General features: G+C 49.5%; 1 protein-coding gene across 1 annotated transcript in view; it reads right to left on the bottom strand.

Moving 5' to 3' along the window:
• Window positions 1-9,103: 9,103 nt before the first annotated feature.
• The window catches only part of MDGA1 (MAM domain containing glycosylphosphatidylinositol anchor 1), a 147,702-nt gene continuing 132,400 nt past the window's right edge, over window positions 9,104-24,405 (bottom strand). The window contains exons 15-17 of the mRNA XM_068410735.1: window positions 11,632-11,762; window positions 10,530-10,638; window positions 9,104-9,195 (exon numbers count right to left, since the gene is read on the bottom strand). Coding sequence (XP_068266836.1) covers window positions 9,104-9,195; window positions 10,530-10,638; window positions 11,632-11,762 — 332 coding nt within the window. The remainder of the gene's footprint in view (window positions 9,196-10,529; window positions 10,639-11,631; window positions 11,763-24,405) is intronic.

Genomic DNA, 24,405 nt, shown 5'->3' with positions numbered 1-24,405 from the left:
GATGAAGTCTGCTGCTGATCTCTCCAGGCTGGAAATTAAACGTTTGGTGAGGATAAGTACAGAGCGAGGAGATGGAGTGAGGAAGAGTGTGGGAAACACTGTCTGACGCTCACTTCTGGCCAAAGGCAGGAGGTACCACAGCTGCTTTCCCATGAGACAGTTGTATATTGGGTGACAGCCCCTTTCCTCCACTCTGTGTGTTGCAATACAGGCAGGATAGTTCTGGCTGGGAAAAAAGACCTAAGCAAAACCATGCTGGCACCAAATTTTCCATCGCATCTAGAGATTAGAGATTGTCTCCATGCTGTCAGGCAAGGGCTGTGACCAAAACTACAAAGAAGAGCCATGTATCTGTAGCATCCACAGCTTTTGGGGAATGTCCTGAGAGATGAATGCATGCTGTGGAGCCCTCTGGGGTGAGATGGTAAATCTAGAGGATCCCAAGAACTTGGAAAACAGGCCAAGATCATCTATTTGAAAGCACTGACACTAAGCCACTTTACCTGGCATTGATGCCACCAGTTACATCAATGCACTGAGAGGATGGGCAGCAGAGGACAAACATCAAGGTTTGATGAGAGGCAAAGGTCACCTCCAGCAAACTCTGAGAGTCTTCTTGTCCCAGGATGTTACATACCAGGACCTCCAGGAAACAACCAAATAAACGCACATTAAAGCTCCTTTGCTCCCAGCCTGTAAACACCTTCCCCCATCGGCATCTGAATTTTCCCAGGGAAACCTCCAGTGCTCCCAAGTCCCTCGCTGCTCAGCCTCTGTGTGGTACATGCTGCTGCCTGTACAAAAGACCTAAAATACTGACCCCAGTCAATGCTTGTGGCATTTCAAAGACAGAATGAAATTGATTTTCTCCTCTCACCACAATTCAGGCGCTGTCTGAGCTGACCATGCTGCTATGGCCTCTCCTGGCTGTTGCTCAGTTTGTTGATACTCATAGCTGGTTCTAGAGGACAAGGCCCAGTGAGACAAGACATACCAAATGCCCCACCTTGGATGGTGCTCAGGGTTGGAGTGTGGGCAGTGGGAGAAGGGGAAGGTGGGCACTTGTTGGAGATGCTGCTGCCTCCAAAAGGGGCTTTCAAGTCCTGTCTCCTCCCTGCTGCATGGCTGGCAGCTGCAACACACCTACCCCTCAGTTTTCATCTCTGATCCCTTTACAACCTGCTAAGATAAACACCTCACCAGCACTAGACCTACACAGTGCAAGCAACACCTGGAGACAGCTTCATCTCAGCACCGTGTTATATATCACAGCCACCAAAAGAAAACCAGTAGGTGTCTGCCTGCAGAGGCTGCGATGCAGACAGGGAAGTGGGGCTGCACTAGCTCCTAGCTGGTTTGGGCTCAGCCTGTGCCCTGAGTAGCTGTAACACTGAGGGCAAAGGAGTCACTGCTCACCCACAGTGGCCGAGCAGGACTGCTGACATTTGGCATGTTCCAGCTCCTACCCAGGGCCTGCCTTTCCGGATGATCTGAGGCACACCATAGTTCTGCAAGTTTGGACCATCTAGGAGTAACTCTCCATTATAACAGCTAGGTTTTACACAACTGAAAGCCACATCGCTGCCTAAATGGCAGGACGAGAGCCCAGCTCCCTCAGCCAAAGCAGACCTCCGTTGGCGAGCAGCAGCAGCGGGTCTGTTATCTTCCTACAGACCTGGCTGGTAGACAGGACATACACATATGCAGAGTGGTAGAGCAGCCAGGAACACTTCGCTTGGCTCAATGCTTCAGGCAAGGACCTGGCTGTTATAACATAAAGCACAGCCAGTGTGGTGAGCTTCAGGTGCTGGCACTGTTGGGGGTACTGGCACTATGTGAGGGCTGTCCAGCTGCCCCTGTATTATGCTGGGTTGAGGCCACCCTAGGGGCAAAAAATCCCACTATAAGCCAAGCATTCATAGCCAAAACCCCTTTAGGACAACAGTTAATGGAAGCACAAAATTTTGCCTCCTTCCACAGCAGCAAATGTGTTATAGGCCATCCCAAATCCATGCAAAACCTGGATTTACCACAGACCTTCACAGCTCTCCACAAAACTCTCTATTCACCCAGCTCTGCCTTTGTAGCAGCTGCCAGCAGAGACGACCTCTCTCCCTCTCCCCTTCCCTTGTTGGAAAACCTGCTGGAAAACCCTCACCATGAAAGGCAGCAGAGTGGAAGGCAGATCTTGTGTGCTGGGACCCGAGTGCTACCTCCCTTTGCAGCTTCCCCCAGAGATCACCCATGCAGGCACAGTGCGTTGCTCGGCTTCTTCATGCACAGAAGTGCTGACGATCTGGAGCTGGATCAGCACATTTTACTAGTACGGATCTGGCTGGGAAATCTGGTCTAAGGGCTTTTCTTTAGTCTCCGTCGCCTAGCATCTGAGCAGCTGCAGGTCAGAGCCCACTGCCTGCCACCAGTGAAGTGAAGGGCAATGCACCATGGAGCTCAGCTTTCTCCCCATGTTTTCAAGAACAACACAAATATGCCCTGTCCCACACTCTCAGCCACCCATGGGACTGTTGTGAATCCTCTTTTGCCTCTGAGGAAGCCAAGATGTGACCCACACTAGGTCCCTGATGGAGCCAACACATGCCCTGAAGTGCTCCTGTCTTCCCGCTCCACCACCACCACCCAGGCAGCCCCACCAGCCCCTCAGGCTGTGCCAGGGCTGGGGGGAGCAAGATGGAGGAGGTGCCAGACCTAGGTGATGTGGAGTCTAACAAGTGTCTGAGGCAGTTATTAGTGGGACCGAGCTCCCCCATCCTCTGCAGCCACAAAGCACAGGGACATAGTGAGGCTCACTAACCTGCTGTGGGTCCCTGGAGCTCACGCTCCTTTTGAGGAAGGATGCTTGATGGTAAAGCAACTGAGCATGCACCTTATACTCAACACAGGGTCTAGATGTCAGGCACACACCTCACTCAGCCAAAATGGAGCAGGATGGCATTTGGTCTTCCACAGGCAAGAGGTGCCCTGGAGACTACAGCTCCCTGCAAGCTGCATCCCCTCCTTCTCTGGAAAGGCAGGTTGGGTGAAGGTGGCCCTGGGCTGTCCTGCAGTATTCCTCAGGATGTGTAAGGCCTCCAGGGCACAAGTGACTGTCTCTGGTTTGATGTGACCATACTAGGCTGTAAGTAGCCATCAGAAGGCCCTGGAATCTACCCATGATGGGCTAGGTGGTGGCAGATGGTGATCCAAACTGGCATGTGTCTTACTAGCAAGGGAGTACTGAAAAACGCATATATACCACTGCTATCATCTGGGATGCTGAGTGTACCAGGCCTATTCAGCTCTCTGCTGGAAACCACCAGCCGCCAGTTACTACCACGGAGTGTAAATGGAGTCCTGTTAAAATGCAATTTCCAGAGCTCTCCAGCACTTGTTTTCTGCAAATGCCTTTTGTTTGCATTAAATGCCTTCCCAGGCTGAGCGGGATGAGCAGTTAACAGTGGGGCCAAGGCAAATACAAACGGCGGCAACACCTGCCTTCCCCTGCAGCCTGCACGGGGTCCTGCTGCTGTACACTTGGTGCCTCTGCAAAGAGGGGTGCACCCACATTGAGGACAGCCTGGAAAAGGCAAGATGCTTGGGGTAGTTTAGTGGAGAAAGAGAGAGGGACCAAAAGTGGTCTCTGGTAAGCCAGGAGTGTGAGAGGGCCTCTCTTTTGCACAGGAGACACTCACAATGAAACTTCTTGTCCCCACCAAAAAGCAGGGTCCTGCTCCCTGGGTGCATGAGCTGGGCATCGTTTGGCGCTGTGGTACTGTGTCCCACTGCACCCAGATTAAAGTGCAGAGCCTGCGGCGATGTGTCTCTCGGTGCCCATTGCTGGGCCACCTGAGAGCACCCCAGAGTCAAAGGGGTGCTGCAGCATTTCCAGGGAAGGATGGATATCTGCATGGCTCCGACAGACAAAGGGGACTGAAACAGCAACACCCTGAAGCAGCAACTCCCTGAGCTCTCTGCTTTAAGGCAAAAGTTTGTCCCTTTGAGTGGGGTGAGGTGACACCATTTACCCCATCTAGGACGGAAAATGCCCTGGTTCCTTTGTCTGTCACTGCCTGGGGCAGGTGGGGTCCCCCAGGGCAGCGTGAAGGACCCCCTGGCTATTCCCACAGGTAAAGCTCCCTGCCTCAGCCTCGCTGAGAGCTAGTGGGGAGCAGGGCTTGCTCCTGCCAGTGCCTTGTGCAGGGACCGCTTCACGCTGGAGACAAGGCTCAGGACAGCCATGGTGTGATGGAGGGATGCTTCTCCCACCAGTGCCGCTTGCTGCTCCCAGTGACTGTCCCTCCCAGGCTGAGAAGCGCAGGCATCAACCCAAAAGCAGGGTGCTTTTCCTGGCACAGACTGATAGGGACGGGCTGAGGAGGAGGAATCCGGACCCTGCTCTCCCTTTGGTACTAAAGCATTTTTGTGTCGTTCTGGAGTAGTGCACCCACAGGATTCCATATAGAAAGAAATTAAATTTCTATACTTTGAATAGCAATAGGGAATAAAATACAATTTGTATCACGTTTACTACACTCATTCATACATCCATAAATTATTTTTGCAAGAAATTTACCAGCCTAAACATCTGAACCCCCCGCTACTTTTTCCCTGATTGCCACCCTATTTCCTTCCAGGAGAAAGCTACTTCCCAGAAGAAGAGCTCCATATCGCTGCTGCCACAGCTGCTCTTCAGGCAGCACGCCGCGTAGCTCTGCTGCGGTAGCTCTGCGTGCATGCCCATCACAACGCTTCACTTCAGAAGTTTCCGAACTGTTTGTGCACTACACAAAGTTTTTCATATAGATGAAATGTTTTTTCACTCCCATATGGCTGGGAAGAGTTGCGCTCAGGCGTTCCAAATTACTTAACTCCACGTCAAATGAAACATATTAGCTCTGTCGCTTTCCAGTGGCTGATCTACGTGGAAGAAAAATAGTCTATTACTATTGCCAGCCAGGAGTTGCTTTTCAGAGCACACGGTAGGAATTCGTGTTCATATTGTTAAAAGCCATGGATTAAGGTCCTGTTGATGACCCGTTATTGGGACTTGCATTGAACTATGGAAAATTATAATTAAAAAGTATATTTTTTCAGAATACAATGAACAACTACAAAAAGAGGTTTCAAGTGAAAGTTTCTTTGTAAGCCTCACTTGTAACTACACAGTAGCATTCATTACTTCTAATATCTACAACTTATACCCAGGAGCCTGCACACTCACATATTTTGTGTTTTATACCCTGAAAAAAAAAGAAATTGAGTATATATCAGCTAACACCCACACAGCATTCTTTCTAATGTATTTCTACAACTACCAAGCAGAGGTCTCCTTGTAAATAAAAGCACTCTCTTAAATTTATATTGCACTTTTCCTCTGCAGGGACTTTCATACTATGTACAGGAATAATCTCCAGCATCACTGAAATGCAGCCACTTCTGGAGTGGAATAAAGCAGCTACTCAATAGACACAGAGCAACATAAAACATCAGGAAGAGAAACATAATGTTGAGACTGCAACAGATATTTAAGAAGACAGTCTGTAATTAAGTTTAAGGACTGTAATTTAGCCAGAACACTGTGAAAAGCGTGAGGGGATCTTTAATTGCAAGGTATAAGGAGCATGGCTTTATATCTCACCTGGGATGCATTACTACTGCAAGCAGAATTGCCCCCTCAGGCGTGGGGTAGTAAAACACAAATACCACTGCCCTCAGAGAGGAGGGACACTGCCTCTCCCCCCCACCCCATCATTGCACAGCTTCTCATCCTTGCTGCTGAAGTGCCTCTTTCCCCTGCTACCCTTTCTCAGCGCGTCTGCCACAGAAATGAAGTCCTTTCATCCTCGGTACTTCTGACAAGCTGAGGCACTTGGGTTAATGACTTTCCCCCAAACTCACCACCGTCTACTTTCTAGCCAGAGATAAAGGAGCAGAGGTCTAAGTGGGAAGGGACTCCCTGAGACTTTTACTGAAACTAATGGACCCATGCTGGACAGCAGAAGAAGGCTTCACCTGGGGCTGGGGTGATCTGCTTGCTCTGCCCTGGACCCACTGCCATCTATGGGCTTCTTGCCCTCTGTGCTGTGGGTTGGCTTGGTGAGGCACTTACGACATCCTTTCTTGCAGGAGCTGGTAGCAGGCCATGGACACCCTTCCTGCAGGTGTCCCTTTCTAAAAATGTGGTGCCCCTTTGCTGACACTTGCCTCACAGATAACGCTTTGTCCGTGATCCTGAACCTTCAGGCTGAACTTCCCCAGCCCCGCAGCACCTCTGCTGGCCACTAAACATCAGCAAAACATGCTTGAGCAACCCTGGCTAAGCAGCCAGTAGAAGGAAGGCCACAAGGGTCTCTGCCTAAGAGCTTAGAAGGTGAGATGGTTGCCCTGGGCTATCTCTTACTGATGGGGAAACGCTCCTGTCTCCACCTTCTGCCCAGCAGAAGCTCCCCGGAACCAGCAACATAACACAAATGTTTTCCTGCTGACAGATCAGGAGCCACCATAAAGCATCCAAGGGCCCCTGGAAAGCACCGTCTCTCTCCTAGGAGTGAACGTGGACTCTTATCAGGAGTGGGTGATGACTTCTGGCCTCCAAGAAGCATGGAGGAAAGGAAGAGCATAGGGCTGAAAGAACTCAGCGAAAAGATGATGGTGGCACTGACTGCCCATAAAAATGGCAACAGACAGCAAGAAGCAGAATCGCTGTCGGCATCCACAGCATCCCACAACACTGCCTGGCCTTGGGAGACAGCTACAGGTTTCCTGGTCAAATATGCAGTGTGATTGAGTTCTGGGCTCTGGAGAGAGGAGTGGAGACAGAAAAGACACAGACTTCATTCTTGGAAGCGGAGAAAACCCACAGGAGCAAGGGAGACTCGTATCATCCCATCTCAGTGTCTTGCAAGGCCTCCTGTAAAGGAGGTCCCTTTGTCCCTCAGAGCCGATGTCCCTTCTCTCTCCAATGGTGGCTGAGGAGCATTAGTGCAGATGAATGCCCTTCCAGGAGCTAGAAAGTGACGGGTTTCAAGACTTCGAACTGGATCTCTTTGGAGTTAAATAAGAGCTTTCCCCATCCATCAGTGGAGGAAATGAGACACCAGCTGTTGCTGGAAGCTGAGCAATGCAGGAGGCAGCTAATACATTCAGGTGATTTTAGACAAACACAGCTGTCTCAGAGAAGCTGATATATTCATCAGAAATGGGTAAGAAGCCGTGGGTACTGGGGGCTCTGGTGAGAGAGCTAGCTCATCACACATCTGTAGTGCCCCAAATATGGACTTTGGATGGGGTGTCCCTTAGGGGGAAAGTCCCACTTAACTGAACTGCCAAAGTGTGGGCCAGTAAACCCCAGTTCACAGTCCTGTGGGGCTAACTCTGCACTGTTCAGAGAGATAAGTCATGCCCAGAGCTGCTTCCAGTTGCAACAAGGCTATCACAGCTCCCACTTGGCTGTTGCAGAGCAGACCCTTCTCCTGGGGGTTCATCTGGAGGAGCATGCGTCTCCACCCTGAGGAGGTTAGGTCTGCAGCAGAGGGAGACACCAGAGATGCGAACAAGAGAAAGGTGAATTTCCCACATCCCTGTTCCCCTGTTCCTCAGTGGAAAACGGGGACGCAGTTCAGCACAACCCTCACTTCTGGGTCAACCTGCCTGCCTACATCCTTCTTGGTGCACCTTCCTGCCTGTTCCACCTTTCAGCTCCTCTGCCCACTACTTTGGCAGTGGAAGCTGAGTGCCTGTGAGATTGCACAGGCTGACAAAATTCAGCCACCTCTCCCCTGAGCAGTGATGCTGTTGCCACACTTCACCCACTCTGCAGCTAACGCACTGTGTGTGCTAAAAGGCCTCAGAAGGTGAGAGGGCAGTACTGGAGCTGCCTGAACTGCTGGCTCAAGGGCTGGGTCATGGGCACAGAACCGCTGTCTGGCTGAAGAAGATTTAAATGCCTGACTCTTCCCATAATCCAAAAAGCTTGAGGTGGGGGAAGTTAAGCAATGGAATAAAAGACCAAAATAAACAGGTAACGAAAGAAAGGCAGAGAAGCAATCCTGGGCTTAGGGCTGAGGTGACTCTCATCTCAGCATTCACAGGGGGAAGCCAATCTGCATCCCTTCCCATCCCATCCCATCCCACCCCACCCCATCCCTCAGCCCCAGAGACATCTTTCTGTCTGCAGCTCAGACCTGCTCTCATAGTTTCTCCACCCAGCAAGAGTGCTGAGAGAGAGAAAGAGATGCTCAGAGGCCAACACTGCAGCCGGATCCAGCCGGGACTTCTCCACCACTCAGCATGGTCCATGTGATGGGTCCATTCCTGCTCCATCTTCTTCAGGCTGGTGGGTGAGAAGCACAGAGTGGTGGGGAAAAGCCAAAGCAAACCACACAGCGGGCAATTAAATACATGAGAGCCTGGAAGATGTGAATGGATGGAGACACTGAAGCACATGCGGTGCGAGGCAAGATGCTCCAGCCACCAGCACACGGGGCGGCTGGTGCCCCACGGTCGAGGCTGGCGTTACTGCAGGGAGCTGCAGCCAAAGTGGGGCAGCCCCAGACAGCGGGAAAGCATGGGGAGACAGGGGGGAGTACTGTGGTACATCATCCACTAAGCTGTGGGCTCTTCAGTAAAGAAGGTAACTGTTCTGGTAGAAATTTGTGCTTTAATATATTTTTGTTTGTTTGTTTAAAACAAGTTCTCACTTCCCTGAGGAAGCCCTGTCCGACATTCCCAAGGAAACATGGGGATGGTTTTTTCCGCCTTCATTTGCTCTTTGAGTTTCTTCATTCCTATTTTTTGTCTTTTATTCCATCTTTTCTGTGTGTTTCTGTTTCTTTCCTTCCCTCCTTCCTCTCTCTCTCACACTCTCGTTCACGTGCTTTTAAAAAATTTGTCTCTTTATTTTTTAATTTTGTTCTAGACATTATGACTTTCTCAAGGAGTGCTCCAGTTCTGAACCAGATCCCTTTACGTGGTCATGCCTGTCAGTCTTTGGTAACGTATGGACACTTTGGTGTGCCAGTGAGGAGGGGAAGAAGAGGAGCAGAGGTGGCTGAGTAGGAAAGGAGCAGGAATGTCTCGGTCCGAAGACAGGAGCGCTCGCTTGCCATCATCTGAGCAGCACGTAAAGGAAGAAAGTCAATGGGCCACAAAGACAAGGGCTGTGCCGGGCTGGGACACCATTTCCTGGAAGAGCAACCGCTGCCAGCCGAGAAGAGAGAAAAAGAATTAGTGACAGGACGGATCCTGACCTCATCAAACATGTCAGCGCACATCAGTGTCTCAGCCTTTCCTCCCACCCCGAACCACAAAGCCCCTCCCAGTTCTACTGGAAGATCTTTCTAGCCTTCCCTGGATGTTCTCAAGGCTTCCCAAAATTATTTCTTTTCCAGCTTGGGAGAAAAGGTTGAATCTTAGTTACTTTTGCAATCCAACTCTCCTTTCTTCCCCAGGAGATTAAACGTGAGTCAAACAAAAGGTTCTGCTTGTGTTTTGGTTACAGCTTGACCGTCCTAGGCTGAAACAGACCTTTACCTGCACCTGAAATTTTAAATTTTTAGGGTGTTCTGACTTTTTTGATGTTTTGTTTCCCCCTTCACCTTTGGACTTAAGAAAATTGCTGAAAGTGACTCTTCCTCAACAAGGCTTTTTTCCTTCAAAAATAAATAAGATAAATTGAACCTTGCTCACAAGTGCCTGTCTGGCTTTGGTTTGCATACTCCAAACATTTGCTCTCCTGCCCACCTGGGGCATGTTATCGAGTGCACAGGCAGGACTAAGGCATGAGGCACACCAGTGATTCCCACCCAAGGACTAATGCCTACGCACTGCTTATGTACCTTGCTATGTCTTCAACCTATGGTGCACCTCAGTGAGAGTGGGATTGTCTCCATTTCTGCAATGCTGGCACCAGGATAATGTAGATGGACTGGAAAGGGGCCGGTGGGATTTACCTCAAGCACTCACTGTCAGGATTGGGAGGGAGGTGATATACAGCTCAGGTAGCTTGCTCCCATCCTGCATGTGCAACACCCTGCTTGGCTGTGCCTCTCTGCTCAGAGGGCAATGGGAAGAAGCCCAGCCCTCCCTGGATCCAGGCCCCAAAAGGCAGATTTTTTTTTGTGGAGAAGGACTGACTTAATGCTGCAGAGGCCATTAGAGCCTGCAGAAGGTCTTTCCTTTTTCAAAGCTCCCATAAAGGTTTCCAGGAAATGAGATATTGCAGACGCCTTTAGCTGCTTGGGGATGACACCCCCAACCCAACATACCGGTGCAAACTTCAGCATGCTGGTGTCTGGCAGCACAGTCCCTATTGGATCTGCTTGTTCCTCTGAGCTCTTGCTAACTCATAACTGTAAAGAACAAGTTCAAGAGTCTGACAACCCCTCTGCTGACTTTTGCTGATGGAGCCAACCATCTTGTTGAGTCTTACCAACAAGTCAATGTGCTCTGAAATCAGCTGTGCATCCCTAGCACATGTATTCACGTATGCACTCCTACTGACTCGTTTTCCTCTGAGGCATGCACGCTCTCACCCTTATTCGGCCCAATTGGCTTCCTTGGACAGTCCCCTTTTTTCAGAGTGACGTCATCGATGGCAATGTCCCCCTCGTAGCTTGTGCCCCGGACACCTTCGAAGATGATCTGCAAGCAGAGCATGGGACAGAGCCCTGCATGAGGCTGCGGACAATGACCTGCTCCCTCCCTGGGCTGCAGAGCTCTACAGAGGTCAGCAGGGCACAGACCAGATCTTATCAGGTCCCCAAGTGAATGATTCCTCCCTGTTTCTCCAGTACTGATAGGATCTGGAGAGCTGGACCCCACTGCTTACAGGACCAACCCCTTTGTGCTGAACATCTGTAGAGTAATAAATGAGCATGTAGAGCTCTGCTTTATTAAGTGTGCTGCACTAAAAAACCAACAAACTAAACAACTAACAAAGCAACTAACTAAATTCTTATTTATTATTTTAAAGTATCCGAAAGCACGCTGGGCATTTTTGCACAGTACCACAACCTACCAGCCTGCACAGACCCAGCTCTCACAAACAACCCTACAACAGCAAAGTAGCATGTTGGGCAAAACCAAGAGCAATAAAACATCCAGTAACAAAGCAGCCCACTTCCCAGGTACACATAAATGACTTGACGGGCAGATACAGAGCGGCCAGTTCGTATTCGCAGGCTGTCCTGTGGTCCTAAACCAGGAGGACAATGGAGGTGGGCTCTTGCAGCACAGTCTGTAAGAAGCCTCTAGTGCTCAAAGTCACTTTATACCAACAGGCCAGCATCCCCCAGCTGCTCAGCACCAACAGACTTCTTGCACAGACCTGGTATCAGAAGGAGCTCTTTGACAAGCAGTTTCTAAACCAGCAATAATCAGAAAATTTATACTGCCAAACTGATGTTTGCACATAACGTTGGATGGCTTCAGAGAGAAGTGGATTTGATTTCTGTGCATCCACCAAGCTCTTGCCTTGCCCCAGTGACCCTGGGGGTGGAGACCTCCTAGTGCCCTCCCTGTGCCCAACAAGCCCCTGTGCCACGGAGGCAGATGTCTGCTGGGAAGTCTCCTACAGCCCATGGCAAATGGACAGGACAGGTGGCAGGCGGCTCCTTGGCTGTGGACCTGACTTACCTGGAAGGGCCCGGGCGGGTTGATGGGCACGTGTGCTTGCTGCCACATGTTCCCCCGGTTCCCACTGAGTGACCAGACCTGGGTGTCGATGGCTCGCTTGTTCCGCACACGAACTAGCAGGTTCAAGGAGCCTGTAAGAGAGAAACGGGGTGCTGGTGTGCCAGGGCAGGCAAGCAACCCTGCCTGCTGGGCTGGCCCCGGGCATAGCTCTGGGGCTCAGCCTCGAGCCACAGCTGTATGCCCCAGCCGGCCCAGGGACAGCCTGCAGAGTCCCAGCGGTAACCTCTAGAGGGAGACAGCTTTCTCCTGTGTTGATGGGTAAGTGCGACTGGCAATGTTTCATCCATCTGGGCGGTCCAAGGGAGGACACAGACCCGGATGAAGACAGACAGGACAGAATGAGGAAGAAGCAGTCTGTAGTATGGCTGAGGTGGCACAAGAAGGGGGTGGCAGAAATGCAAGGGACCTCCAGAGGCATCCCATCCAACCTTCTGCTTGAAGCTGTCTCCAGCTCTACATGAGGGCAGCATGGCTTTGCCTAGACAAGTCTTGAAATCCCCTGAGGAAATCAACTTTTCCTAATGTCCAATATGAACGTCCAGTGCCATTAGTTGTGGCCGCTCTTCCCTATTATTTTGTGTAATACTACTAATAAGATTTTGGCTCCGTTGTTATCTTTGAAATTGACCTTCAAACAGTTGGGGGCCAAGGGCTGATAGCAGCCTTCTCTTTGCCAGACTGAGCAAGTCCAGCTCCCTCAACCTCTCCTTCCCAGGACTTCTGCTCCTGGCCCTTGACCATCCTGATGCCCCTCCGTTGGACCACACCAGTTTCTCTACATCCCACTTGAACTGGGAAGCCCAGGACACATGTTTGCCTCTCCCCATTCACCACTAACACCTCATGTATGCTATGCAGCTTACAGCCCTCTCCCTGCCCTGGCCCTGGCCATCAGCTGCAGAAATACGACCTGAGTCCACAGGCCCCACTTGCCCTGGAAACAGTCTTGGAGCAAGCAACTGTTCTTTGCTAGTGCTGGATGGCATTGCCTGTACCACACTGCCTGTACCATTCCAGCCCCACATTTTCAGAGGGACACAAAGACCCTGTGAATCAACACTGACTTCAAGTTCTTTTAAACAAAGCAATTCTCAAAAGGTTTCATCTGCCATTAAAGCAAAACCAAAGCCAACAAATCTCAAAGCATTTCCAGTTCTCACTCTGAAAACAGTGTCACAGACCCCTACCCTCCACCCACAAATGAAACCATCTCAGTTTGTCTTCCTGCAGCATCTTTTTAGTAATCCTCTCAGCTGACTTTCTTTCCTTTTTTGTTTCAGTGAAAAAACACATCTTTAAACATTCTCTCAGGGTTGACCTGAAACACTTTTTCTCTTTTTTTTTTTCCAATTCAGCTGGTGAACCAAAAAAATCAATCACAACTCTAGTCACGCTGTTGCTCATCAGTGTTTCTGGTCTCCCTACATAGACATATTACACCTGGGAGCAGAGAGGCAATAATAACCCTTACTCATATGTCCATAGTCTGTCTGCACTTGGGATGCTGCCTTCCCACCCAGGTATGCCCTTCTGAGAGGCGGCAGCAGGAGGTCAGGGGAAGAGACAGGGAAAGAGACTTTCCCATATAACCTCCCTTCTACATGATCCCCTGAAATTCTTAATTCTTGGCACACCAGCCTTGGGGGCACTGTGTGAAGGACAGGGACCTGGAATTACCTCCATCAGGCACCTGGCTGTCAGAAAGCGAGAGATACATCACAGGGAGTTCAGAGATGCATAATAAAGATGATGAAATGTTTAGATTCTGAGTGTCTGACTTACAAGAAAAGGTTAAAAGACTGAAATATGTGTATAATTTAGTGAACTGAGGAAAGAGGGACATGTTACTGTCTGGAAATATTCAAAAGTATTAGCCCTAATGCTAGCTGAGAAAACTAGATGAAGGCCTGACAGGACAGGGAGATTGTGTCAAATTCCTTTCCCCAGTGGTAGCCAGTTTGGGATGCACACCACAATCCAAGATGAGGAGTGAAATAACTTGTTTCTCTCTCTCTCGAGACCAGCTGGCACTGCACAACCTTGGGAAGACAGAGGTAAGCGAGTGGGATCTCCTTTCTGGAAACACAGTGCCAAGGACAAGATAAGTCACCATGGGAGCCTCCAGCAAAACCAGCTCTGAGCCACTGGTTTCTTGGTGTCCTCCCTGCCCTCAGGAGCTTTCTACAAGGGAAAGTCTCTCTAAGAAGGATATCTAGTCCTCACAGAGGCCCTTGGTCAAACTGATGGCCCACGCAGTAACTCCATAACCCCATAGATCAATGTCAACAGGAGTGTGTTCAGAGCAGCTAATTAGCCAGAGCCGGTGAGGTGAGGGATTGAGAGTGAACGAAGAATTAATATGAAGCTGCTAGCAAGCAAGGATTAAAAACAACCGCTGTCTATTCTACCCTGATTTGGGGACTTGCAGCTAGGATCTGCTGTGCAAGAGCCTGGCTGAGCAGCCAGTACTGAGACAAATCAGGCAGCAAATGAACTTCGATGCCCCAGGAAAAAAGTGAAGGCGAGATAGAAAGGGACCCAGAGAACCATCTGGAATGCAAATTAGTGCCCCCAAAGCACTGGCTGTGAATGCCTGGCCTAAACCCAAACCAAGCCTGAGTATATTCTGGCTGACAGCTCCGTGTCCTTGCAGGTTCAGGAAAAAAATTTCAACCTTTTGGCCCTCAAATTCCCTAGTAGAACAACAATGAATATGAGCAAGTTTGCAATTAGAAAGGAAGCTCTCTTATCTGCCCACAACATGCAGTGTTTCACCACCCCTGTCTAGGTATGGAAGATGGAAGGTCAAAACAGTTGAACAGCATGCCCTTGACTGTCTTACAAATCATTCAGAGTTGCAAAGGGGAGACAGATCTCATAGCCCTACCTGCAATCCCTGCTAAGCTACAGAGCCTCCCTGAGGCTGGGAAAGAACCACACCACCTCCCTTTCCCAGTAATGCTGTCACTAGGAATGTGCTTCTAGGAAGCATGGCAGAGACTCCAGGACTTCAAACTAAACAGAAGCCTCTGTCCCACCTGAACTGGGTCCACAGTGTTGTAGATGCTAAAGATTGTGCAGATCTTCTACTTTGTTCCCTTCTACCATGTGTCAGCCTGCCACAGGCTGTCAGTCAAGTTTAAGGGCATGTAGCCTGTGATGGAGGTACTTGGAAATGAACCTTCAGATCTGAGCTCCAAGCAGAGCCATAAAACACTGCAGTCCTGGACTACAGAAAGCTCCAAGTCATCTTTCCAATTGCTCAGAGCTTCTTTATCTTCATTTTTCAGTCTGGCCCCGAAAGCCAACTGCGTGATGGAACAAGTGCTGCAGGGCTTTGCGTTTTCCAAGCGAAAGCTTTGGGTTCAGCCCACTGCCCTAAAATCAAATGTTGTTCCAGGATCCCACTTATAGTCATGAAAATCCATAGATAAAGTCTCTGGCTAAAAACAGAGGAGGAGCCTATGTAGATATTAACATTCGTAGCTCCTGACCTCTGGTGAATTCTCACCTGCCCACACCCACCTCCATGCAATCCAGCAATACCCATCTCAGGCCTAATTAACTATCTTCACTCCCTGTGTAGGTTTCAGCATGTCACACAAGTTCAGCCCAAACCAGCCATGGGATGCTTGTAAGGTGCCTCTCCTAGAGCACAGACTATATACCCAAATCTCACTTTGCAGGAGGTGGCCAATGCACGGTCCACGCATGTCTGGGGTGTGAGGAGTCTGTCACAGCTGTGAACTGACTTGCCACATGATCCTTAGCAAACTGCTTTTACCTGCTTTTATCTTCTGACATGATATGATGCTGATAATGAAGAAGGATAATAACACTCACTCACAGGGGAGCTCAGAAACATAGCAAACATTTTACGAGACCTGAGCAAGAAGATACTAGGGAACATATGTGCCTGAGCTCTTCTGCCTTTCCAGTGGTCACAAACTGAAAAAGAACCAAAGTGGGACCTGCTCTCCAACCCTCACGCCTCCATCAGTGGGGATGTGAAAGACCCATCTGGGATGTTCTCCAGTGCCAGCTGTTGCAGCCACCCCTTCTGCCTGGTTTTATACTACAAATATGCCTAATTTCCTGTATCAGAGTCCAAATCCAGCTGGTCAGTTTTGTTATCTATTTCTGTTATTGTTGCCCCTTCCCCATCTCCCTCGTCAGATGTGTCTGGCATTTCCTAAGGGGACCTGCTGGTGAGGCACACACAGAGACAGGCCATCTATCTGCTGCTAAATCTCCAGCTGACCAGAGACAGGCAAACACAAGGGAAATCCCAGGACACCAGCAATCCTGTTGTTACCTCTCTCCATACAAGGCAATCTTCGTATTTGTCTTGTAACCTGTATTATTCCTTCTTCCCAATCAAAAGGCAGAATAAAGGCCAGTGACGAGTGATGAGGAATCTGTTACAGGGAGATCGAGCCGTACCTTCTGCTGGCTGCCTTTAAGACCAGAGCTGGCATTTCAAAAGAGTGGCACTCACACAAAAGAGCACCAGCTGGGCTGCCAGATAGAGTAGCCCAAGGGATGCCTTTAAATGTTACCTTCTCACAACAAGAAAAGGTCTTCTCTCAGTTTCCATTGGATGGGGACTTCACTGTTGCATTGAATGGCAGTGTAGTTCCAGAAGAGCTGGCACAGGCAGCACTGGGAGGGAGGCAGGGTCTGTAAGGGCAGGGCCATGGGAACAGTCCATGCGGGATGGCAGAGAAGGTAGAGGTTTCCTCAAGAGCTCTCTGCCTGGCAGCTGTGGGGGGTGGGAGGGGGGTTAATATGGGGTGATGGGATGGGGAAAGGCTGAGGCATAGCTCAGTTTATGCAGCTCAGATGGAAGGCAGGCAGCCAGACCAGCTAGGAAGAAAAGGGAGGGTGATGCTGCACTCTGAGAGATGGGGTGCTGTGCCAAGTGCAGCAGAGCTCCATGGGATGGGTAGGGAAGACTGTCGGGATCCACAGACAGGAGCTGGGCTGGCCGCAGGCTCTCACGCAGCCTGGTCTCACTGCGATTCCCTGCTGTGTTCCTGCAGGATCCCTGCTCCAGCACGGGGCGGTCTCAGGAGATCAGCTATCCATGAGAAACCCTGTCTGCAGCCCCAGTTTAGGTCTGGCACCCAACTGGGAATCCAGGGCTGTGGAAATTCCCACGGCATTTCAACTGCAGGCAAGACAGATTGAGATAATAAGAAGAAAGGATTCAGGGCAAGAGGTGTCCAGTGGATGGAAAGAGATACACAGTGTGGAGAGGGCTCAGACCTTTTATAGTCTGGCAGAGTCACTTGCAGACCCAATATGAGGGCTAAAATCAGGCCAGGGAGAAAAGAGCTCTTAACTTTCTAACAGGGCCTCTGATCGCTTCCTGAAGCATGGTTTAGTGTTAACACCGCTGATCATAAAATAAAAGCCCAAAGCTTAGTGCAGGCAAATCCCAGGAGTGAACGACAGTCCCCGGAAAGAATCTATTACTGTTTACAATCCCAGCAACAAACACAGGTCTCTCCCCCTTTCTCATTTAAATGGACATTAATGAATAACAGCCAGTGTCAGGCTGGTGTTCTCAGTTATGTGCTGTGGGGGAAAGTTACTGCTCTGAGAGCTAGAAAGCAGAGAGTGGAAAAATAATTGTAGCACAGATAGAGATGGAGAAATAGCATCAGCTTGCACTGACTCATAATTTCTAGGAATGTTGTCTTCGTGCCATGATAGGATGTATTTACTCTTTCAGTCTCTAATGATGCTTCATGTATTAACATATGCAGAGTAAGACAATTAAAGCCTCTCAGCTGCTTTCCACTCCTGATTACAGAGAATTTCATCTCTACATGTCTTTAACTGATCTTAGCTTGGTGTGCAGGGTCCCCTGTGTCCAGTCACAGGGTCACTACACAGATCCCTTCCTGCAGCCACCGCTTCAGTAACTTCAGAGCAGGAGGGTTCAGAGAGCTCATCAATAGCGAGAAAAGGGAGTCTTGATCAGAGTTTGGAAAGCACCACTATCCCACCTCTACTCATGAGGCATCCCCATCGGCTTTAGAAAGGCACTGAGCATGTTCAGTGCTGTGCCACAGGCTGACTAATTGCTATGGGACACTCTCTTTCTGCCTCATTACGGTGGGGAGGTTACAGTGAAAGGGATCAGGGGAATCAAAGCCTCCAGTTCCCTCCTGTGGCTGGGACTTTCTGGGGATATAAACAGCAATATGGTAAGTTTTGATTGGCAATTTTCTCCCTACAGCAAACCTGTGAAAATTGCTTATATCTGGCTACAGGGAATTTTCTTTGGACTTTACTGTGGATTTAAAAAAATCAAAGAAACAAACACATTTCCACCCCTGACCTCCTAAACCACCATTAAATGAGGATGGGCTTGAAGCAATATCCCCTGACATGGCAAAGCCAATTGCACAGATTGATCTATGATCCATCACTATCTGACCTGTCTGGCATGCATATGAATTTTGGGATGAAGGGAATGGACCAGCAGAGAAGCAACAACACTGCACTGTAAAGAGGCAAAGTGGACACATAGCTGGACCCCTGGGGTGGACATGCAGGGTGGGGGGACCTGGGGCATACAAGCAGTGGGGTAAATGCAATGGTATGGTCATGTCTGCATCATGATGAGGAATGCAAGTGCTAACGGGGGGAAGGCAGGCAAACTACAGCTACAGTGCCTTCTCTCCAGCATATCCCCACCTGTCTGTGTACATAGCGAGCAGATGGTGATATGGTAAGAGCAGACTTGCAATGGAGCTATGCTTGAGCTCCTTTGCTCATTTGATCCACGGTCTAATTAGAGAAAGTGTTGGCATAGAAAGATGAATGATACAAGACTTCCATCTTTGATGCTGTGTGTATGGAACAAAATCCTGCCACCCCTTTTCATGGAAAATTCCCTCAGAGGTTGTTTGTGACCAGTAACAGGCTTTCTATGTGTGGACAACAGGATGTGGTTTAAGGAATTCAAAAAAGGGAGAAAAAAAAATCTCCACGCTCCATAACATTAAATTTATGCTATCTCAGAAGAACAAAGGCCTATCCAATATGCAGCCAGAACAGAGAAGAGGGAGGGTACAGAGTCTGGCATTTAAATGACAAGAATCAGGAGTCCTCAGGCTTTTCGCCAACTTCACGACCGATTCATTATACCATCTTGCTTAATCACATCCCTTTCCCGTACTTAAACATTTTGCAGGGGACAATGTATACAGACTATGTCCCTACATGCCAGATGGGGTGTCTGACTCTCAGCCCCAAGCCCAGCTGTGTTTTCACAGCCCCTGAACGCTGCCGCGGGCATCAGCTCTGCTGCCATGTGCCAGCTCACCACGCTGCTGTGCTGCACGGCGCCTGCCCACGGCCAGCGCAGGAGTCATCACGGCAATTCACAGCAGATCTGACCATGGGATCAGGCTAGGAGCAGGTTCCCTCTGCCTATCACCTGCCAAGCCAATGTCCCGCTTACCTTCTGGCCAGACACTCAGCCTAACAGCGACCAGGTCCTCAGTTTCCCCACACCTCCTGAAGACCTCTTGCCCTCTGTAGGCAGAGGGAGGCAAGCAGGCAGGACGGTGCCTAACACTCTCTCAGCTGGACTGGTGCTTGTTTACAGCCCAGCAAAGTGGAAAACAGAGCTAAGTGAGTGTCCCAACATCTGCGCTCCAGCACATGTCCCCCTCCCTTGCCAAGCCCGGCGGGGACAGCATGCACTCAGCCCGCAGGGACCAAACAGCCTCTCCAGAGTTTGCTCTTCTCAGCCCCGGCTCAGGGGACACAAACGCTTTTCCAGACAGGCGGTCACTGACCCACATCAATGGGACTGGGAAGCACCCAGTAATCTCAGGGTCAATGGTGGGGAGCACCTTAGTGTGTGTCTCCTGCTTGCTTACTGAGCAGGATGGTGCTTGAGCTGCCTTGCTGGTCTCTTTGCCCCCTAGCAGCCCCAAATGTGCTACCAAGCCATGTTGCTGCACGGTGATGCTCCATCACAAGATGGAGATCCCTCCTGGGGTTCATCCTGCCTTTCTACTGCCCCCTCCATGCTGGTATATGCAGCATGCTGTCAGAAGGCACTGTCTGGGTGCAGAGAAGCTCCCATTTGCTCTGTGTCCTCTGTGCCATAATAATTCATGCTAACACTCCAGGTCCTTGCATGACTCCCTCCATAACCAGTATGTATGATACTTTACAACTTCTCTCTGTCCATACACCTCTCTACACAAAGATTCTTTCTCATGGGATTTCTCACTCTTTAGGAAATACCACCAGCCCCAAAAGGGAGGAATTTGCATTACAAGAAAAAACATATATTTGTTGGAAATGTCTCCTGTTATTTTATACTCCAGACCTGCCTCAACAGCTTGTTTTTATCCAGAAATCCTTGTAGAGGCTAAGGATGTGCACACTTAGAGATCTACCCATCTAAGAAGAAGAGGATGTAGCTGTGGAAAGAAGTTCTCCTGGACATTTTGAGCAGAACTCCATCTCTAGAGATTGAGAATAACCTGTACCACCCTTCATCTAGAGTTTGCCCTTCTGCTCCTAGGAAGGATCCCCCATACAAACACACACACAGGATGTAGCCTGCCTGAAGTCGTGGAGCAGGATGAGGTATATCCTAGTCTAAATACAGTTGTGCAGCTCCTCTTCTATCCATCCAGCCCTAAGAAAGGAGTTATGACCTTTCCATAGCCACTGCTTCTAACTGTGCAGCCAGAGAGTTCATCCTTGCCTTTTTGGAGCTCTCCAAGCAAGCCTGCAACAATATGATCTATGTAAATGCAGACCAGGCAGAAACAGACCCTTCCCAGACAGAGGTGTTGCATTCCTTGCTGAGCTTGAATAAATAAACTAGGCAGTTGTATCAAATCCTTGGTTTTGTCTGTTTAACAGGTAAAAAAATGTCAGTGAAATCCTGTTGGGAGGGAAGATGTAATAAAGGTACAAAGTGTCTGGTCAGGGAAAGCTGGCTGTAGTAGCAGAAGGAAACATTATTTCAGCAGAGCAAGGGGAAAGAGTGATTCAGGGCTAAGTTCAGAGCTGGTCACTCATCAGGGCCATGGCTGTGTACGAGCCCAGCACAGCCTCTGACACAGCCCCAGGCAGGGCAGAGGGAGCCCTGTGTGCTCAGCACTGCAATGGGCACCGCTGCCTTCATTTCTCTGTGCAGCTCCTGGCAAGCAGGATGGGACGTGCTGGTGGGGATGCACCCGCGAAGCCCTGACTCCCCCAGTGCAAGGCAGGCAGCTTCTGCAGGCAGCAGAACAGCCCAGCCCTGCTGCCTTTATTGTGGCCCTAATCCTCCCAAACATGGCACCAACTTGCCTTCAATTTAATAAGCAATTGTGGGACTATTTCTTCACCATTTCTGGTGGGCACGTGGGGCAGGGGGACAGAAGGCATATAAATTAGCCTTTATGGGGCATGTGATGGGGAAGGGGACCTGGCCCCAGCTTCAGCTGCCAGCAAAACCACCTGCACAGGGGCTTGGTATGTCCAGACATGGCTCCAAAGGAGGCCCAGAGGGTGATTTCGTGGGGTCAGACTCCTGTTTGTTCCAAGTAGGAAGACAGCCAGTGTTGGACTTTGTCAGACACACCAACCTCTCTCTTCTCATGTGGCAGCCTGCATCACTCACTGCTCTCCCAAAGTTGAGCACTATAGATTAGAGCATCTAAATTAATCTCAAACCCCAGAATGGACTGTCTGGATTATGGTCCTAAGGCCCTACAGAGGCCAGACCATGCCAGACCATGATTTTGCACTACAAAGACCAAGTTCAAGGCAGGGCTGGAGACCTACTCTGGTGAAGCAGCTGTGAAGAAGAGCCTCCATAGGCAGCAGCGCCTGCCAGCCCATGGACAGAATCATTATACTTGCTCTGTGCCTCAAGCGAGTGAGCTGCAGCAGCCCTTCTTTCCTCCTCTCCGACATTTTCTGGAATCAAGCAGTCTCAAGGCAGCCAGGCAGCTCCTTCCCTCTTGCTGTTGCTGTACCTGGTCATCCCCAGAAGTCCTGGGTACTACCTTAGGGAGGAGAGGCCAGCCTAGGGGAGGTTTAGATTGGATATCAGGAAAAATTTCTTCACTGAAAGGGTTATCAAGCAGTGGAACAGGCTGCCCAGGGAAGTGGTGGAGTCACCATCCCTGGAGGTATTTAAAAGACATGTAGATGTGGTGCTTAGGGATACTGTTTAGTGGTGGACTTGGTAGTGTTAGGTTAATGGTTGGACTTGATAATCTTAAAGGTCCTTTCCAACCAGAACGATTCTATGAATCTATAAAATGGAAGTACAAGGAATGTAGCAAGAAGGAGACCATGTGTAGGCAACTTTTCCCACAAATTCTGCCAACTCAAGAAGTGGAGTGAACCATCGTTGCTGTGAGGTCTGCTTGCTCCTTGTTCACCTTCTGTTTCATGACATGCCCAGATACCTCCAGGCAAATGCTCTATCTTCTCCCAGCTTTGATAACAGACCCTTTCATCTTTGCCACCAGAGACAACTGGGTCCTTTGTGCCATTCATGCGCTCAGCTCTCAGACTGAAAGCACACACTGTGCTCATCTCCCTCAGACGAGCTGAAACAGAAGTCTGCTTCATAGACACTGACAGGTTTAAAGGAGCACAACAGCCAGACAGGGAAAGTCTGCCTGCCTCCTTTCAGTGGGCAGGCTTTGCAAAGACCTCAGCCAGAGAGGAGGGAGCCTCCCAGAGCCCACCACACAAGTGGTGTGTGTGGGAGGGTTCCTGAGAAAAATCCTGCAGAAGAAGATGTACTTATGCTGAGGAAGACTTTGCCTGTCTCTTCTCTATCCCTGTTAACAACCTATTTCCCCATCATCACCCAGTCTGTGGTCCCTCAGTCCTGGGAGCCAAGCACAGGGCAGCTGCACGGCTGCAGGGCTTGGAGCAGATGGGCTGATTTAGTGTGACGCTGAAGCTAGCAAGACAGCAGGAATGAGCAGCTGAGATCACATATTTTTCCTGTTGAACTGAAGACACCACTCAAAATCTGTTCTCTGGCCTCCTCCTCTGCTTGACCCAAGGAGACATGAGAGGTGAATGTTTCAGGCCTGGGAAGTGGTTTGCTGCAGGAAGGCTGTTAAGAGTAGGCTGTGTTCCCAGCTTTGAGGCAGGATGCATTATAGCAAAAGACTCCTTTCCCATTTCATGCCCAGCTGAAATTTCACCAGAAAACTTCCAGGGGACTGGCTGAGACAGTGAGACCCCCAACCTGGATCTGCAAACTCCTTCAATTCAAGTGCTGGGGTGCCTGTCACCCCTGCAGAGCTCTCTTTGGGAGAGGCAGTCACTCCTGGAAGTAATGGTGATGACTGACACTTGTTGAGCATTTTTTATTTTCTGGGAAGCATTTCAACACATGTTACAAAATCATATCTTGTTGAAGTTCAAGAACAGATTGGGATGGTTGCACAAGTAGTGCAAGATAGTTGTGTACTCTGGCCAGCCAGCCTTTATCCCGTCAGACCACCCAGGGGGGTCTCCAGATGTGTAGCTCGAATGACCAGCTTCAGTCTCCACTTGTACAATTATGACACTGGTGAGATAGTTAATGTTCCATGGAGAGCACAGAAGAGTGACCTGGGAGTGCTAAAGAAGTAGTTGGATATGCACTGAGAGCTCCCATTTCTTAAGTGTCTGTTAAGTTTTGTATCTAGCAATTTCAGGGTCTGAATAATTGATGCAACACCTCATGTCTCAGGAGATGATCAGGTTGCAGTATATCCTTACAGCTACTCAACTTTGCACAAGGCTGCTGCTGCTGCTGTGAGCCAAGTCTGAATGGAAAGACGCTTTGCTGAGAGCCTGGAGAAAGGGAGGGGGGGATCATAGCAACTTCCCACCAGACGAGTAACAGTGACTCAGATCAGGTAAGCAGGAGCAAAGATGGTCTGTGGGGATTCAGGGCATCTGCAAATGAATTGGTGTCAGCAACCAGTGCCCCTGACAACCTTTCCAACAAATTCTGCAGCAGGAACATGGTCAGATCATGACTGGTAAGACAGAAAAAAAGGACTTTTGAAGAAGGCAACATTTCAGTGGCTATCTGCACTGGGAACTTGATTCAGTGGTGCACTTTCAGTGAGGGGCAAGGAAAGGCGGGCATCAATGCACGCAGTTTCAATGTACTAAGCAGAATGCCTGCATCAACATGAAGACGCGTTACTTGTGGAATAAAAATGACGTATAGCCAATCCACATCTGAAGACTTTTCCCTCCTCTCCATGTCTTCTTCAGCTTTACATGCCAAGCTCTTTAGCTCAGGTATGATTCAGTCGCACATCTGCAAGCCTTGTCAAGCATGCTGTTGGTGCTCTTTGTAAGCAAACATCCAATGAAGGTGTAGACACATAGTATTTACTGGGCTCCAGCAAGAGTAACTGAAGGGAGTTCTCTGCCCTTGGTTATGTAGGAAGTTTGATTAGATGATGTATTCGTCCCATCTGGTCTTAATAATCTTTAAATCTATGGCTCTAATCCAAAGTTTACTGAAGTCTTTAGAAAAACAATGACTTCAAAAGTCTTTGGTTCGGAGCCACTGTATTGAACCTATAGAGCTTGAATGACACTTCATAAATATGTGGTTATCATCTTGCCAGGTATTAATAATCCTTGCTCATGATCATAGTATTTGACTAACTTCCCCCCCAAAAAAGCACATACTACCAGACAGTCTATCCA

This window comes from Nyctibius grandis, chromosome 1 (assembly GCF_013368605.1).
Source record: "Nyctibius grandis isolate bNycGra1 chromosome 1, bNycGra1.pri, whole genome shotgun sequence".
Classification (NCBI taxonomy): Eukaryota; Metazoa; Chordata; class Aves; order Nyctibiiformes; family Nyctibiidae; genus Nyctibius; species Nyctibius grandis.
This window is presented reverse-complemented; position numbering and strand designations above follow the sequence as displayed.